Source organism: Thunnus thynnus, chromosome 24, assembly GCF_963924715.1.
Source record: "Thunnus thynnus chromosome 24, fThuThy2.1, whole genome shotgun sequence".
Taxonomy (NCBI): Eukaryota; Metazoa; Chordata; class Actinopteri; order Scombriformes; family Scombridae; genus Thunnus; species Thunnus thynnus.
This window is the reverse complement of record NC_089540.1, coordinates 11278656-11296237: the sequence shown is the minus strand read 5'-3', so window position 1 is coordinate 11296237 and position 17582 is coordinate 11278656. Positions and strand designations below refer to the sequence as shown.

General features: G+C 40.6%; 1 protein-coding gene across 1 annotated transcript; it reads right to left on the bottom strand.

Annotated features, from left to right (window-relative positions):
- Positions 1-2550: 2550 nt before the first annotated feature.
- Positions 2551-15386, bottom strand: LOC137177266 (serine-rich adhesin for platelets-like). Its single transcript, XM_067583443.1, has 10 exons — positions 15176-15386; positions 13087-13232; positions 11547-11628; positions 11236-11371; positions 10657-10859; positions 10380-10516; positions 10097-10238; positions 9609-9890; positions 4066-9448; positions 2551-3957 (listed from the first exon to the last, which is right to left on the bottom strand). The coding sequence occupies exons 1-10, from the start codon at positions 15299-15301 to the stop codon at positions 3947-3949; spliced, it is 6648 nt and encodes a 2215-aa protein (XP_067439544.1). The 5' UTR covers positions 15302-15386; the 3' UTR covers positions 2551-3946.
- Between the last annotated feature and the right edge of the window lie 2196 nt (positions 15387-17582).

The window sequence follows — 17582 nt, the reverse complement described above, 5'->3', positions numbered from 1 at the left end:
TTGTAAGTGACCAATATGCCACAATTAACTTTTGTGAACTGGAGAAACACTGAAATAGTGACGACTACACCTAAATGCTGAGAATCTGGGGTTACGCCATGGTTACATTACCAAACCAACGTTGTCGCAGTGGTAGAGTCTTGCCTGCAATGGCACCGTCCTCTCACTCAAAGCAGCCACACCCTTAAATATGCCTAACTTTAAGCCTTAATACAATTTAAAAAGGTGAGTTATATAAAAATTCACCCCCCGCCCCGTACAGTTGTCATGGACAGGTAAATCAGCGACAGAGACCAAAACTGTTTTTTGTACCAGGCTGTAAACATGTTTATTTCTGCTGTAAAGTTGGACAATTTAACATGGGGACTGACTTGCTTTTGGAGCCAGCCTCAAGTGGCCATTCGAGGGACTGCGGTTTTTGACACTTCTGCATTGGCTTCATTTTTCAGCCAGGGAGGTTGCTGCATCCAATGCATTCCAGATATCAGATATTAGATGGCCACAATTTTTTTATAGCTAAATGAGGACAAAACAAAGATTCTTTTGGTAGGTCAGAAGGCTTTGAGCACCACATGCACTCTTTGTTAACTCCCCTTTTGGTAAAGCCTTGTGAGCATGCCAAAAACTTGGGTGTGATTTTGGATGCTAATCTTAAATTCCAGAGGCACAAATCTCATATCTCCAAGACTGCCTTTATTATCTCAGAAATATACCTAAAGTTAGATGATTCCTGTCACAGTCAGACTCTGAAAAAGCTCTTTCATGCATTCATTTCTAATAGACTAGATTACTGTATTACATTTCTTGCTGAACTGACAAAGCAGGTACAGTAGGGTCCAAAAGTCTGGGACCACTTTCCCATGGGAAAGCGGTCCCAGACTTTTGGACCCTACTGTATTAAATAAATTCCAGCTCATTCAGAATGCTGCAGCCTGATTTTAAAATACTTCTTATTGTTTTTAAATCTATGAATGGCTTAGCTCCTTCCTACGTTGTTGACATCCTCACTGAGTACACACCGGACAGATCCCTCAGATCAGGGGTTTTCAAAGTCTGAGCCTGTGGGCCTCCCCTCAGACAAAGCTTAGAAAAAGGTGCCCCCTCAGCCCCCCTTAGTTTACTTACTTAATTTTGCTCAATTCCTGGATGCCTATGGGATCGTGATTATGTTATTTGATCCCATAGACACTCAACAATTGAGCTAAGATAGCCTAATATTGCTGTTTGACATACTTCAGATTACATCAAAAACATAAAAAAGGTCTGTCTGAAGGCATTTATTAGTTTCTGACTCTGGTAACTACTGTACGTCTGAACTCTCTTTAACCAAATCACACACATTAAAGCTATTCTACGTGATCTCCTTTTAATAACTAATGTAATATTTTTTCACTTCCCTTCACTGAGCCTCCCCTGAAACTGTTTGGAGGCCCCCTGGGGAGGCCCGCCTCCCACTTTGAAAATCTCTGCCTTTGATCGTCAAGCGAAGGTCTCCTCACTATACAGAATACATTCTAAATGGCCTATGGTGCCTTCAATCATTATGGTCCTACTTTATATGTATATCTTCTATGTTTTTGTCATGTATGATCCACTTTTTTTTTTTTTATCTTGAAGCACATTGAGTCTCTGCCTTTCATATGAAATGTTCTTTATAAATAAACTTGACTTGACTTGACTGTTGCGATAAAATTACCCTGAGAAGTCACTGAAATTTCAGGCGTACAGAGTTTGAGCCTGAAGCAGTTGGTAGAGATCCAGGTCATCTGAGTGCAGCTGTGGGTTCAGCTTCTTCTCAAAATTCAAATTTCAAAATATGGTTATGGGAGTGATTACTGTAAATTAAAAGGCCACAACAAATAAATTCATCACAAGGCTTGAAGGGAACTTATCAGGTTCATCCTTTTCCTTGTACGTTCTGTTGTATTTTTATGAGCTTAAATGGAGAAATAAAAGATACACTTGATTTACTTCCTGTGCCTCGGCATCAATCCAGATAATCAGTGAGATTTTCTTCTCCGATTATCATTATCATACCAAGAAAATGCTAAAATATTTAGAGCCGCTTTTTGAAAGGGCTGAGAAGACTGGCAACTAATGATTTTTTTTAAATGGCCTCTTAAAAATTGGATCCTTTTTACAAGGATAATTTGTATACTGGCTAAAAACATTTTTCCATCTACTGATGGAGCCCTTTTATCATCAGGCTATGCACACTTGGCAATTTGCATTCCGCTCTTTGTTTTATCTTTTAAGTAGTTACACATGTTGGATTGCAAACTTCAATAATGGTAAAGTGACACATGCCAGAAGTTGGCAAAGGTGAGGATTTATCTTGAGTGATGAGTCTACTTCAAACATTTTTTTAAAGTGGAACATTATCTAACATTTTCTCCTCCTCTGCAGCCTGTTGTCCAACACTGCCGTGTCTCATCTGTGGCCAGTGCACTGAAGCATTTTATTTCCTACTTTATTTCTTTGGGTCTGTTCACTCCTCTAATGACATCACACTCCTCCTGTCTGTTAAATGCCATTATAAGTCAGAATTGATGCCATTTTCAAATAAGTTTTATTTTTTCTTCAAGAACAAAATATAAACCCAGCTCCAACACCCCCTTATATAATAAGCCATTGAAACTCTTCAAATATTTACAAAAGATAGAAAATAAAACATAAATAAATATAACCTGCTGCTGCTGCTCATGAAAGACAGGTGTGGCCTCCTGGTAACACTTAAAACTATGGTTGTTCACGACTGCCACGTCTGTCTCGTTGAAGGAATCCTAAAAGACAACATTCAGCCTAAAAGAGAAATCACAACGTTTCTATGGTCTTGGACAGTCCTGTTAAGTTAAAAATGAGAAAATATAAACAGCCAGAATTTGAGCTGCTCCACTGACAGCGACTGAGAGACATGATCAGAGGCAGCATCCTGCAATATACTGTGTGGATACTGGCACCAACTGTGGTTAGTAGTTGTTATTGCTAAAGGAAATAAAGCTTGATTGGATGTGACTGGAAGTTAAACCATACAGTGATTAATACAGTGGAGCAGCTACAAATGTAGAAATCTTTCTGCTGCTGCTGCAAAAAAACGAGCGAACAATATTGTCTTGTGTTCAGCAAGAGGGGGAAAAAAAGTTAACATAATGAGGCTGAGCGCACGCTGACCCCTACTGGTTACTCGTGGTAAGGACAAGCAGCAAAGACCTAATCAACTCTATGGGGAATTTTGTGTAAGAAATACAGTAAGTATTTAAACAAGAATTATTCCTAAAAACTTTCTAAAGAAGACTGATACAGCAATCTTACAACTTTTCAAAGTTTAGACTCAGTCTAAATTATGTATTTAATTATAAGATGTTAAAAAAGCAGGAACTTTTAAGACGCTTCATTGTACAATCCCCATCACTTTGAGAGTTTAGGCAGAAACAAAATCTTATGAGAAGAGTGCAAAAAGCAAACAATGCAATTTTATGGCTTACTGATGCGAAAAATATGTATCCTAGTGATAGCAGGAGCAGCCTTGTCTTCGTCAGTTTCTTTCACAGCTTTCAAGAGTCCAGTCTTTTAAGCCACAATGTTTAATCTCCATTACCAGTTGAAGCAGCTGGAAACTGGTTCCAGAGCAGGCACTTCAGTACTAGCTGTTCTGCTAAAAAGTCCAAATGGGATTCTGTTCAGTAGTCTTTTATTGATTGGCTATTTTATGTGCTCCCGGGCCTTGCACATGCCCAGGCACATGCTGCAGCGAAAGTCGGGTAACCCTTTCAGTTCTCGCTCTCTTCTTCTGGCAACTCCAGATGTACAAGTCTTTGCCCAAAATAATGAGAAAGTCGTCAAGAGATCTGTTGAGGTATGATCCATCCAGGAGCTCCATGCGGGTCCACAGGCCACTCGATTATGCATCCAAAATGTCAAGTCACTTTGAATTAAGTAGACAAATTCAACTGTTGCCTGAAACACAAAAAGAAGAAAACGCGTAAAAATATTTTCCTCTAGATTCCAATTAACTGAACTTTCCATAGTATAAAAAATCCAAGAAGGTCAAAACTGCGTACTCACCTTCGTCATCAGAGTCAAACCCAAAGAGGTTGGAGCAACTCTGCAGCCGGAGGTGACTCTGCAGCTCCTCGGTGTTGTTGAAAGTAGCGAAACAGTTGGCACATCTTTGTCTCTGCGGAGCCGCTGTAACATCAGCCCGCTCAGGAGGGGGGTTTCTTTGAGACGTCTGGAAAGACAGCATCTCCTTCCTTCGTTTTGGCATGGTGATGAACTTCTCGTCGAGGTATGCTGTCGGCGGGAGACGCATGTACGGTTTCTTTCCGTACTCAGCCAAAGTGTCTATACACACGGTGGATTTTTCATCTTCGCTTTCTGCTCGTTCCTCTGCTTTGCCATGTTGGATTTTAGTTTTTGACTTAACAGGCTTTTTACAGACTGACGGAGCACCCTCATCTTTACGTGGACATTTTTTCTTGACAGTCTTCATATCACCATCTTTCTTAATCACCTTTGCTTTGTTGGGGTCAGATTTTTTCATATTAGATTTCTTTGCTTCCTTGTGTTTGTTCTCTTCAGAGGCAGTTGGTGGGGAAGTTGTTTCATTTACACTGTTAGAAGTAACAGCAGATATGCAGGAGGAACCGGGGCTTTCGAGTGTTGCGTCTGAGGTTTCCTCCTTTGCTTTTCCTTCCACATTGGGACAGCTCTCTCCTGCTGCTGCTGCTGCTGCTGCTGCTTGGGCCTCAACCTGTTGGACTACAGATTTAGACTTTGCAGTCTTTTTTGAAGCAGATGTTTTGCTCGGGTCTTTGCATGGCCGTCTTTCCTTGACAGTCTTTTTGCCCTCTTTTTTATTTATAACTTTGTGCTTCTTATTTGCTTTGCCTGAGTCAGAGGAAGCAGCTTGAGTATTCTTTTCTTTGGGACTATGAGATTTCTTAGATTTTTCCTTTGTTGTCAACTTCTGCTTTTTCTCTCCTGAGGTGGTGTGTGGTGAAGTTATTTCTTTGAAACTGTTACCAGGACTGTTTTGTGTTGAGTCTGTGTTTTCCGCCTTTACTTTTCCCTGCTCATCAGCAAGACTTTCTACTACTGCTGCTGCTGCTGCTTTGGCCTCAGATTTTGACTTGGCAAGTTTTGAGGCTGTTGAGACGCCCAGATCTTTGCGAGGACATTTTTTGTTGACAGTCTTTGTGTTGACTTTGCTGTTTGTAACCTTGTGCTTCTTTGATTTACTGGAGTCCAAAGAAACAGTATTGCCTTCTTCAGGAGCACAGCGTTTTTTTGTAATATGCGATTTCTTCACTTTGTCAGCAGTTAACATCTGTGTTTTGTTTGCTGACGTGGTGATGATTGACTCATTTAAACTCTTAGCTGTATCAGCAGGTGTAGATTTATTATGTGAGATCTTTTGTTTAACATGATTGCTCTTAATCTGCTTGTTCACTGATTTCGATTCATTTGTTGACGTTTCTATCATTTTTACTACATCTTGAACATGCTGGCTCTTTTCTTCTTGAAAATTGTTGCTAACTGTTGAAGTTTCTGCTGTTTCAGTAGTATTTGTAGGAAGCTGAGCAGTTTTCGCTTTGACAGATTCATTGTTTCGACTAGTAGTAGTGTTTTCATCGTGCACAGCTTTCTTTGACTTAGGAGGACGCCCTCTTCTTTTAGGACCTTTTGTGTTTACTTTGACCAGCTTTTTCTTTAGCTTGTGCCTCACTTTGCTGTTGTGTTTTAACAAAGATGATGAGAAGACTTTGTGAGTTTTGGGAGCTGTCAGATTTGTTCTTGCTACTTGCCCTTTTCGTAATGTTTGCCTTAATCTCAGGTTAGGAACAGTTGACTCCCCGGTGGTGTCCTTGTTAGAGAGATTCTTCAACACATTGGAATCCTTGGTCTCATTTCTCTCTTGTTTCAACAGACATGATTTGACAGAGGAGAGAGAAGGAACACTAAGATTTCTTCCTGTTGATGAACTATGAGAAGCTTGTCTTCTTAATTTACGAGCAGTCTTGACACTCACAGTCTTTTTTACAGTCGTGGCAGCAGTAGAATCTTTTGGCTTATGATCTTGCTTCTTCTCCACTGGTCTGTTATGTTTGTCATTTGTTTGCACATTTGTGTTCTTGATTGGTTTAGTGGGTTTAGAAGCGTAGTGCTCTCTTTCATGAAGGTTCAGTGCCCAGAGACAAATAAATAATTGAGAACAACCAGGGAGGCAGCACACTGCCTGCAGTGGACTGTGCCTCCTGGCATGGCGTCTCATTTCCATTCCGGTTTTGAATCTGGCAGTGCAACCCTGATGAAGGCAAGGATGCCGAGGCGCAAGTCTGTGTCTTTCTACATGATGCTGAAAATGTTCAAAACTCCATAAAACCCTCATGCAAATACTGCATCTGCTGTTTCCGATTTGAAATGACAGTTCTAAAGGTTTGACATCACCATAGTGATCATCCAGAGCGTGGTACAGGAGTGCAACGCGATTTTTAGACAGGTCTGTAAACCAAGTACATCCATCCGCAGGACAGCAAACTTTCTCTTGTGGCTCCACATTTTTCTCTTCAACAACCTTCCTGTCTTGTTTTGTGGCTGTCTTCAGGACCTGCAGAGATTCTGTCTCCTTCACTGTATCTTCAGTGGAACTGCCAAACTCTTTCTCTACCTGCATTGATGTTGTAGAGGAATCCACTTTGAGATCATGGGTTTCTGGTAACCCAGGATTAACTGCTCCATCACTTGTTCTGTCGTGAGTGATCTCCTGCTGTCTAAGTGGCTGCTTAGTTTTCGAGTTTGTGGTGTTCTGTTTCATTCTGTCAAGCTGTTTCTTTTTGCTAATATGTCCATTTACCTTGTGAACAGAGGTTTTGCTATCAAGGTTCTTGTTTTGCTCCTTTCCTTTCTGTAAAAACTGACCATCTGCTGGCTTGTCACTGGATCTTAACTTTCTTGATTCAGTTGGGCCTGACTCTAGATTGCTCAGAGATTTAGGACGGACAGCACATTTCCTCGGTCTCCCACTACTACGATGCCCTAAAGACATGTTTGTGGTCTTAGCTTTGGCAGAGGTCTTAGGTGTGGAGATATCTTTGGTGTCAGACACCCAGTTTTCTTGGGCTTTGTTGCCGACTGACTCTTTGCTCTTTTTCAGCTTCTCTATGTGATCAGACAGGTGCATCATGGCCAGGAGGTCATCTTTGAACATTGTCCCACAGAACATACACTCATCCTTACGGTAATGAAACATTGCATGTGCTACCACACGATTACCCCTGAAGTCCTTGTTGCAAAAGATGCAACAGAACTCTAACTTGGATTCCTCTGATTCAACTGCTGTTTCCATTGGATCACTGTTCTCTGGTGTTTCTGGATCAATGTCATCGGTTTCCTCGTTCTTTTTACCTTGCATGTCAGCAACTCTAGAGGTCCCCTGTTGTGGCACAAAGCAGCTGGAGGTAGTCCGTATTTTATGAGGAACATTCGGTTTAAGCACTGATGTTGACTCCTTGGAGGCACCGTCCTCCAGAACTGGTTGTTTGTGATTCTCCAGATCTCGAGCAAGTTCCTCAGGTGTAAATTCAGTTACCATCTCTGTTACTAATGTCAGAGCAGATATATCATTTATACTGTCTGGCTCTGTAGGTGCACAAGTAGATTCTGTCTCTGAAATCGCACACAAAGTCCCCATGTTCTCGCCAGACATTGTGTCTTTTTGAACACCTGTATCTGCTGTGTCCCTTTTGAGTTCATCTTTATAGGGCATGTGTCCATCTGAGTCTTTAGGTACCACTGTGGTGAGCACCCCTGAAGTGTCTGCTTTAACATGGGCTACATAATTCTTGCCACTTTCAGACCGAGAGGAAAGTGAACTCGGTTCTTGTTCACCTAGAGCTCCAGTGTTTGAATTGTCTGCCGTACTGGACACTAGAGGGATTTCATCAGTAACTACCATCCGATTGTTGTGTGCAGTTATGGTCTGTGAAGCCTCGGCTGAGGCTGTGGTTTTTGAGACATCTTTTATATTATGCACTTTAGAAGCCTTATCGATAACTGGGGATTGTGTCACTTTAGCCGCTGCTGTGGTTTGTGAAGCGATAGTGACTTTCATCTCAACGGCGGATTCTTCACTGAGCTCTCTCGCTGAAACTATGGTTTGTGAGATCTTTTCTGTGGTTTGAGCTTGAGGGACTTTTTCTAAAACGGAAGTTTCTGTAACTTTTAGTGCAGGTGATGTCTGTGAAGCAGCAGCAACTTTCATCTCAACAGCAGAGTTTTCAAAGAGCTCTCTTGCTGAACCCTTCTTTTGAAGGACTTTTCCTAAAACTGGGGATTCTGCTGCTGCTGGTGTCTGTGAGGAAATTCCACCCTTCATCTCAACATCAGGATTTTCACAAAGCTCTCTTGGTGGATCTTTGGGAGGACTTCCCTGCACAGATGAGCGTGTGATTGTTGATACTGATCCATGAATATTCGACCCATTCCTTTTTCCTTTCTCCCGCCGAGCATAACAATGCAACTGTTGTACAAACATAGTTGCATCCCTTGCTCTAAGAATAACCTCTTTGCGATGCACAGCCTTCACTGGCTGTGATGCGGCAGGAAGTTTCACTGTAGGTTTGTAAAGAAGCATTTGAGGGAACCCTCTCTGTTTGTTGCAAGTGTCTTCTGTAAACGTACCCATCAGTTCATTGTCTGGTAGTGAGAGCTCAAGAATTACTTGTGGAGCAAAGGCTGGTTTAAGAGAGTCCACAGACAACCCTTTCTGGTGCTTGGTGTTGTTTTCCCTCGCCTTTAAATGGGAGTTTACTGACACTTTGTGTTTTGTGTTGTTCTTGCTCTGACCAGATTCGGGCCCCTTTACGACAGACGATTGATGGTGTTTTCCATGTTTCAATCCATGCTTTTTGATCTTCGGAGGAACATTATTCTCTTCAAGAGTGCCTGAGTCTTCCAGAAGCCACCTGGGTTTACGAATCCTCCGTTTTGGCGGGTTCTTTTCAGACAGCCGTGTAGTGCGTCTTTGTTCTCCATATGGAATCACTACATTGTCCTGAATTCTGTCTAGCTGCCAAAACGAACGCCTCAAAGGTTCAGATGAGGCTTCCTTCATATGTCGTGACCCTTGGTTGCCCTTCTTCTTTACAGCCGTGCCATGACCCACCTTTAGTCTTTTGGGTGCCATATCAGTTAAATCCTCTTTATGATGTCTGTCCTCTTTATGGTGGCGCTTCCTTGCTGCTGCCCCTTTACTTCCCTTCTGACATAGCGATGCGCTTGATCGGGAAGCGGCCTCTTTGGTGCAATACTTAGAGATCCATTTTTCATCCATGATTTCCTCGAGGGCAGCATCAACCACCTTCCCACTCATCAGCTTCAAACAGTTGGTCCGCAAAGCAATGAGGTTCCAAAACTCTGGGTCAAAATACAGGTCCTTCTTCAAGACCTGAGAATAGAAAAAAATACACATTGAGAAGTCACCATATATTATATTACAGAAGTTGTCCAGCGGTAATTACTGCAACTGAAATTAGGGAAACATAATACACAATGTGAAACTTTGTACACAACTATGCCTTTTCTGTCATTAAAAAGAGGTGCTCTACCTGCAGGGTTTCGAAGCGGATGTGATTTCTGATGGGGCTGTACTCCACGTGGTACTCCTGGTCAGGATGCATGTAGAGCAGGTACACCATCTTGTAGGTGTCAACAGAGCGTTCCAGGAAGAAGACAAGAAGAGCACATGCCCGGCAAACCTCCAGATCATTGGGCAGCAGGCCAGCAATGGTTTTGTAGATTAGGGACTTGGTGACGACATCACAGGGAAGGCAAGACTCCAGGGCATTAGCACAAAGCTCCACGCAAAACTGGATACCATCTTCACCCAGCTAGTAAGATAGGCACAGAGGACTTGTTAAATATCTAAATACATTTCGAAATTTTAACATCATTTTAACATTACAGGTCAAAACTTATGAATATTTTTTACAGATTTTTTTCAATTTGTAAGAGCAACATTTAAACAATTCTACACTCTTATGTATTTTCAATACCATTTACTCTGATCTGCAAATAAAAAACACTAATTCCTCACCTCTTGCAGAATCACTCTGATAAATGGAAAGATTGAGTTGACATTGGTGGCAGACCGCATCAGTTGACGACTCTCCTCAAGTAGAGCTTGTTTGGATGTTTTCAACCGACTGTGGAGTTTGCTCCATATGAAAACAAGATCACTGTAGGGGACAAAGGAAGTGACTTAGTGCTTACTTGAATGGTTTTTCATTTTTGTATCAAGTGGGAGCCCATAAATAGGCCCCTGTTGGTGTCATAAACCAACTTCTCTTTACATATGCATCAAATTTAAGTTGACCTACCACAAATAGTACATGTTTCCCCTTCGAAGCTGCTGGGAGAGGAAGGCTCTGCTGAGAGCAAGTAGCAACTCATCCTTTTCTTCACGTTCCAAACTACAGATGATGTGCACAGCATCTTTGCCATTGAGGTCAGCTACCTGAAAGACAGACCATCAGTTTAGGGCTAAAAGGTAGTTTGTTTTTGTACAATCTTGGTATAGATGTGTGAGTAGATGTGATCAACAACAACTGGTACAAAACACAGAAGACAAAGTTCTCATGCTATCACTCCACCCACCTCTTTATGTAGACGATCATGCTGTGACGTTTTGTGAAGCCATGTGAGGTAGACCTGGAGGAAGAACAAGTGTTGCCCTGCTGTTGGATGCTGAGCACAACACTTAGCCAGGGCCAAAGCCTCACTGAACCGCTCACAGGATAAAAGGTAGCGCACTCGAAGCTCAAAGAACACTGGCAGCTCAGAGCTAATGCACCCATCCACTGAGAGAAGGCCAAACCAAAATGGAGAAAGATATGGTTGAAAGTGAATACTGTTGATGCTGAAAAGACTAGCAAGAATTACAATGAACAACCATACAGAAGGACATTCAGCTCCATACTGAAATCAAACTTTTGGGTTAAAGTCCGAATATGCAACAACACATTTATTTTGCCTCAGAATTTAACATTAAAAATTATATCTTATCATCTTGTACATCTTGACATTTAACTATAGTAAATGCCAAAATGAACAGGATCAGAAAGTGAGATGAACAGATTAAGACGTGTCTACAATGTACATAAGGAGAGCACACTGAGGTGATTAAGTCTAGTCCAGGGTTAGTTAGAAAAGGTAATGACTACAAATGTTACCTACCTTCATTCTGAGGTAAACTGGACTCACTGAGAATTGCCTGTAAGGCTGAACTGGCCCAAGCCCCACCACCCCGAACCGAACGTTCCACCTGAAGTAAGTGAACATTCTGATGCTTCGCAAGGGCCAAATGACATTCCTAAAACAGCCCAGGGACAAAAACAATTAATTATAGTGCACCATCACCCCATGTTACACAAAATGTTGTGAATGGTTTCAAGTAATCTGCTGCACTGAGATATAGAGCACAGAATGTAATTTAATTTATGATTCACAAACAAACACGCAAAAATGTCTACAAAGGTCATTCTCACCTGGAATGTAACAGTGAAGTGTTTCAGTGGCTCTTGAAGGAAGTCTTTCTGGTCAAAGAACAGCAGCAACTCAAAAACACTCCTGTGAGGAGATGAAAATTTGTTTGGCTTTCATTAACAAGGGTTACCCTAAACAGTGTAAACTTAACTTTAATCTGTTGGGCCAATCTAGGTATCCACAGTATTTCACTTCTTTGTGTGTATTTAAAGACACTGACTGTGATAAAGAGGCAGTGGAATGCAGTTAATTGAGAAGCTGCGGGGAACCCTGCGGGAGGCGGTGTGGAGGATTGAGGGTTTATGGATAGAGTGGGGTCAACAAATGTGCTTGTGTCAGCAAAATCAACTTTCAACTGGCCCAGAATAAACTAGAATACTACAGAGGTGGTTGACAAACAGAGACAAACAAATGTTTGGCTGATTCAATTAAATATCCTTATCATTTATCAAATGCTACTGATTTGACAGTTGTTTCTTCTCTCAATTTGTTAACACTGGCAAATGAGTTTGTGTATTTCATGTTAATTGTGTTTATATAGTTAATGCTCTGTCTTTTTAATGTGTCGCTTATCATTTTTCCTTGGATGTATTGTTCCCTATGGGAAAATAAAGTATTTCATTAATTCTTTCATTCACTCACAATAAATGAATGCGAAACTTGGACAGAGAAGCAAAACTGAACAAAACAGAAACCAAAACATAACGGTGCAAGATACACCTGATCAACTTTGTCTTCAGGAAATGTGAATGTCATTTGAGCATTTTGCCAGCATTTGTGCAACAGAAAAAATAAATTTGGTTGCATGTCCAGTTGTTCATGGGCGGTAATTCAAACAAGACATTTCAGCAATGTTCCTGTCAACACAGCCATCCCGACAACTAGCCTGTGGTTACAACTGATGTATTGGTCATTTAGTTTTAGCTAGCATGAGAAATGAATCATCACAAACAACTCAGGTATAATTTGCAGATGAGTGTCATTTTTATGGAGATCACATTGTGTGTTAAAAATGGTAAAACTGGACTACACTAACCCTCACATCACTGGACTGGCGAGAAAACCAACTATGATGATTGTGGAGGCTGTGAATGGTCTTGGCCGTTAAAAGCCTGGTTTTGCAGCAATAATATTACCTAAACAAACATGTTATCTTTGCTCAGAAGCGCAATGTTGCCGGCTCCACTCTGGACAATAAAAGTGCACAGATTCAAGGACAGTAGCAAGAGATGAGGAATGAAAACATGAGGCCGTAGTTCTGTCAGTCACACATTGTTTCCAGACGTGTTTTATGGTCACTAAGTTAAACTGTCATGTCCAGTGCTGCATGTTTATGTAACAATAATTTATGTGACTGTAAATCCCGACTGTAAATCCTGCGTTGCTTCTGAACTGAATGAGAGCGACAACAACAGCCCTACTGAGTGGAAAACCGTTTAGCAAGAGTATGAAATTGATTCAAATTTAGATTTAAATATGTGGGGTTTTTTTTAGGACTGCAAAGATTTAAAGAAACCTCTTTAGGGAGGTCTGTGTACTTACAAGGCCAGACTACTGAGTGTGTGGAGCACATGATCACAGTTTGATGTGAAGAAGATGGAGGCTTGAGCGAAGTAGCGGAGAGCCACCTCAAAGATCCTGAGCTGAGGCAGCGGCACCTGCCAGCGAGAGGCATACTCCTCCACCAGCTGCGTGGAGAAGGAACAAAACAAAGATGAGTCAAAAACTGCAATACAAGGACAATTAATAGCTTGTATCATTTAGCGTGTTTATGTCTGTAGCAATAATCAATGTTTTGACTGAGATTTTGAGTACGGGTACAACAAGTACAAGGAACAAACTAGTGGGATTCATGCAACACGTGTGCAGCTTTGCATTTTTTTCTTAATGTTAAGTACATGAAATTAAAAACCAAGAGAAAACAGACTGTTACCTATCTCACTGATTAGTATGGTGCTAGGGAGATTAGTTGTTTGGCCCAGAAAAAAATGTCAATCGGTTTTCCCAAAGCCCAAGCTGATGTCCTCAAATGTCTTTTGTCCCGATATTCAGTTTATTATCATGAAGGATAAAAGAAACCAGCATATTCACATTTAAGAAGCTGGAATCTGAGAATTTTGCCTTTTTTTCTTTACAAAATGACTCAAAAATGACTAAAATGATCGATCAATTATCAAAATAGTTGGCAATCAATTTAATAGTTGGCCAGTAACTGTTGTAGCTCTAAATGAAACTATTCAGTGTACAGTAGATGAAGACTGGGCACAGCCATCTTGTCTGAACAGTTATATCCGTCTTTTCCCCCTTAAATGCTGTATCACTACAATGATATACTATTAAAGTTGAGGGGCTGTCTGTCTGCATCCCAAGAGTGGCATTCGGTGCTGCTTTACACAACACCCAGACTTGGCCTGTGGTACCCCCCCATACACCCCCCCCCACCCACACATTGTGCTTATATTGCCCTCTAATGGTGGAGATCCAGAAACCTCAGTGTTGTACACCACCGGAATCCGGTGAATGTCAACTGTCAACAATGTTGTTCTCAGGCCTTTGTCCCATCTGTGCAACCAGTATCCTACTAAATCAAACTGCCGCAAATTGCACAGCATCACAAGTTAAGCTGACTCAAAACACTGATCCAACACACTCATTGTGCTTCATGAATTTACCATAATGAGTGTCCAAACTGTTTTTACACTGGGCTACTCCTTAACTGTAAAGTTTGAATGACATGCCAATAGCCAAGCAGCAAAATAATAATTTATATTTTGGTTTTGTCAACTGGTAACAATAACAGGGTTGGGTTTTTTAGAGGTATAGACAGCTATGCGAGTTAAACCGTGCAATATTTAAATTATTTTTCTTTGTTACTAATTAGGTTGCAGCCTTATTTACGACTCTATTTTGTGACAGGGAAAGATTAGCAAACAATCCCAGACAGCTGACATTTAAATGCACTTCTCCATGAGATTTACTGGCTGATTTTATTCCTTTAACGTTATGGCAATAAGGAAAACTTAAGGGTATAAGCACATCTTGTGATACAATAAATTATGTTATCTGCTATTGCAACAGTACACTTACAGTTAAGCTACATGTCCTAAGACAGGTCATTAAGCCAGATTTCTACATTACGTAGGCTATTTGGCAAATGTTTGGTAATGTTAGCTACACATCACATGGCAACCTTAAATTAGAGATTGACGCTAACTAACACCCTCCTTTCTAGTTCAACGTTTACCAAACGTGCTGTGTGCCTGCAAAAAGTTATCCAGTGGGTAATTTGGTAAACATTCAGCCGACAAACGACGCTAACTTGCGGGCAAATATTGGGCTAGCTGGGCAGCTGGCTCAAGCGTTTAGCCGTGTTAGCTTCCTAGCTGTACACTAAACAATCATTGTCAAAATATGACTCGGACGCGTCGAAAGCGTCACCTAAATTTCAGCCCTGGTTGTCGGCTGTAATCGTAAAAAAGGTGTTATATCGTTATATTAGTGTTTAAAGCGACAACGGCTCGTTCTAACTAGATGCTAACAGTTGCTAACGGTAGCCGTGTTCTGGGGGAGGGGAGTCGGCTTCTATCTTCGACAACAAGCCTGTCACCAACTTCAAGCTACAGCTCCTTACCTTGCAGTAGTCCGAGCAGAACGGTTTGCTGTCGGCTCGCAGTTCATCGCTTGAGTAACGGCTTAACAAACTCTGTAGTTGTTTTTCAAGCCCCTCTAACTCGTACACACTGCCCTCCTCCGCCATACTGCCTGTCTAGCCGTGCTCGTAGCAGCTACCACACAACACCATACATCGCCACGGTCAACGGCTCGCATCGACAGCGCTGATTGGACAACGTAAAGGGAGTCGCTCCTTTGCGGTGTCAGCGCGCGCCGAAGGAACGCTGGTCAGGGCGGACTCGAAGTTTCTCTTTCACAAGAAAATGCCTTCGGTTAAGCCCCGCCCACACGGTGTTAGCGGTAGAACATTACATGCGCCACAAACCACATGGCAGACACAAACACAGCGCGTTGTTAATGACTCTTATCAAGCTCATAGTACAAACAGTAAATTATTAGAGTAATTGTGCTGTTAACAGTGATAGCAGAAGTATTCCGATGCTTTATTTAAGTAAAAATACCAATACAGCCATGTAAAAATACTCCATTATCAGTAAAAGTCCTGCATGAATAATCCTACTTAAGTGAGCAGCAAAATGTACTTAAAGTATGAAAGTAAAAGTACTGGTTTGGTCCCTCTGACTGATATATTATTATATATTATCGACATCATTAGATTATTGATACTGAAGCATCAGTGTTAGAGCAGCATGTTACTGTTGTAGCTGCTGGAGGTGAAGCTAGTTTCAACTACTTTACATACAGTTAGCTAGTTTAGTCCAGTGGTTCCCAACCTAGGGTCAGGCCCCTCCAAAGGGTCACCAGATGAATCTGAGGGGTCGTGAGATGATTAATGGGGGAGGAAAGAAGAAAAAACAAATTTCTGATACACAAATTTGTTTTCAGTTTTTGGACCTTTTCAATATATTAATATGAATATTAATATTAAAATGTTTACTCATGAGCTAAACATGTTTATATCTACATTAACATGACACAAATATATTGTCAAATATTTTTAAATTATTTGGCAGGCTGTGTTTAGGTACAGTATTTTTGCAATTTGTGTATTTTATGTAACCTGTTTGCAGAAAAACTGCAGAAAAAATATTTGGCCCCCTGATAAAAGTTTTGACTTTTATAATTTACATCAAAACTTTTACATAATTTTTCACAAATCTACTATAGATAACAAAATAAACACAAGACTCCTGCAAATCCCAATCACTGCAATATAACCTTAAGTCTATACATGTATCCCCCAGACAAGGAGAGGCATTAAAAATTATAATTGCAATTTGAACAGTGCACAGAGCTGAAATGAAACCTACCAGATATTAAAGTTTAATGCATGAACACTATTTTATTTCAACAACTTTAGCCTGTGCAACCAAAACAGACTTGTTCTTCACAAGATGCCATTTATTCTCCCTCCGATACAATCCTTAACAGTGTTATAAATCTATTTTATTCTTAAATGAATTAAAAGAAATTAAAACACTTAGGCCTGCATTTACACTGCACTGAGTAATGTCCCTCCATTGAAAGAAATGTGAAAAAACTGGCCCATGGTTGAACCTAAATGCTGCGCTCTGGTTTATGCTCTGTCTTGTTTGATTATTTACATAGGATGTACTATTCCCTAAGGGGACGATAAAGGGTTTCATTCATTCATTCATACATTTACAGTAAACCAATGTGAAACTTGGACAGTAAAGGAAAAATGAATGAAGCAGAAAGTACAGTATGTAAATGTGTTCAATGTGCAGATTTGTCTATAACCAAATAACCTCGTCTGAAACCACCTTTAATTCATTTTGGCAAAGGTTTCCAACACATCTGCGGAAGTGAGCTGTGAGCTGTTCAACCAAACAGTGATTTTTACTTCTCAGATTGTTTCATCACCCCTTGGATTTATCTTTATCATATAAATGATGTAGCTATAGGTTTGATTTGTCATATCACTCTACCTCAATCAACTTAACTTAATCAACATTAGTTTTGCTTTGCTTTCTCTGTTCTACATCATGAATTGCTGAAAGTGGAAACAGCATGTATGAAAACAACTTTGAAAAAAATAAAGTATTCAAGTATTAAGTATTAAACAATAAAAAGATCCACCCCCCAGATTGGGAACTACTGGATTTAAGGGACAGTTTAAAACTTTCTAAACAAGGCTCAGATTAAATGCTGTAAGTTTTATGTCGACATGTTTTTAATATGTAAATATCATAAAAATCACATTTGTGACTACGTAGGCTTGTTTTTATCTTACATTTTTTAAACAAAAAAAATGTATTCTGGAAACTTTTACCTCAAATATTTACAAAAATAACTAAATCTTATTGGCTGTTGTTAAATTTGAGCTTGATCAGACTTCTCATCCTGTTGCTCTTCATCACTGAGGGTAAAGCAAGATCCGTGAT

Bases quoted from the DNA above. Each gene is read 5' to 3' on its own strand.
- LOC137177266 (XM_067583443.1), bottom strand. From the start codon at position 15,301: ATGGCGGAGGAGGGCAGTGTGTACGAGTTAGAGGGGCTTGAAAAACAA. The intron at 11,372-11,546 runs GTGAGAATGACC...GGGCTGTTTTAG, and splicing joins ACTTCACTGTTACATTCCAG to GAATGTCATTTGGCCCTTGC. The intron at 9,891-10,096 runs GTGAGGAATTAG...CTATCTTACTAG, and splicing joins TCAGAGTGATTCTGCAAGAG to CTGGGTGAAGATGGTATCCA.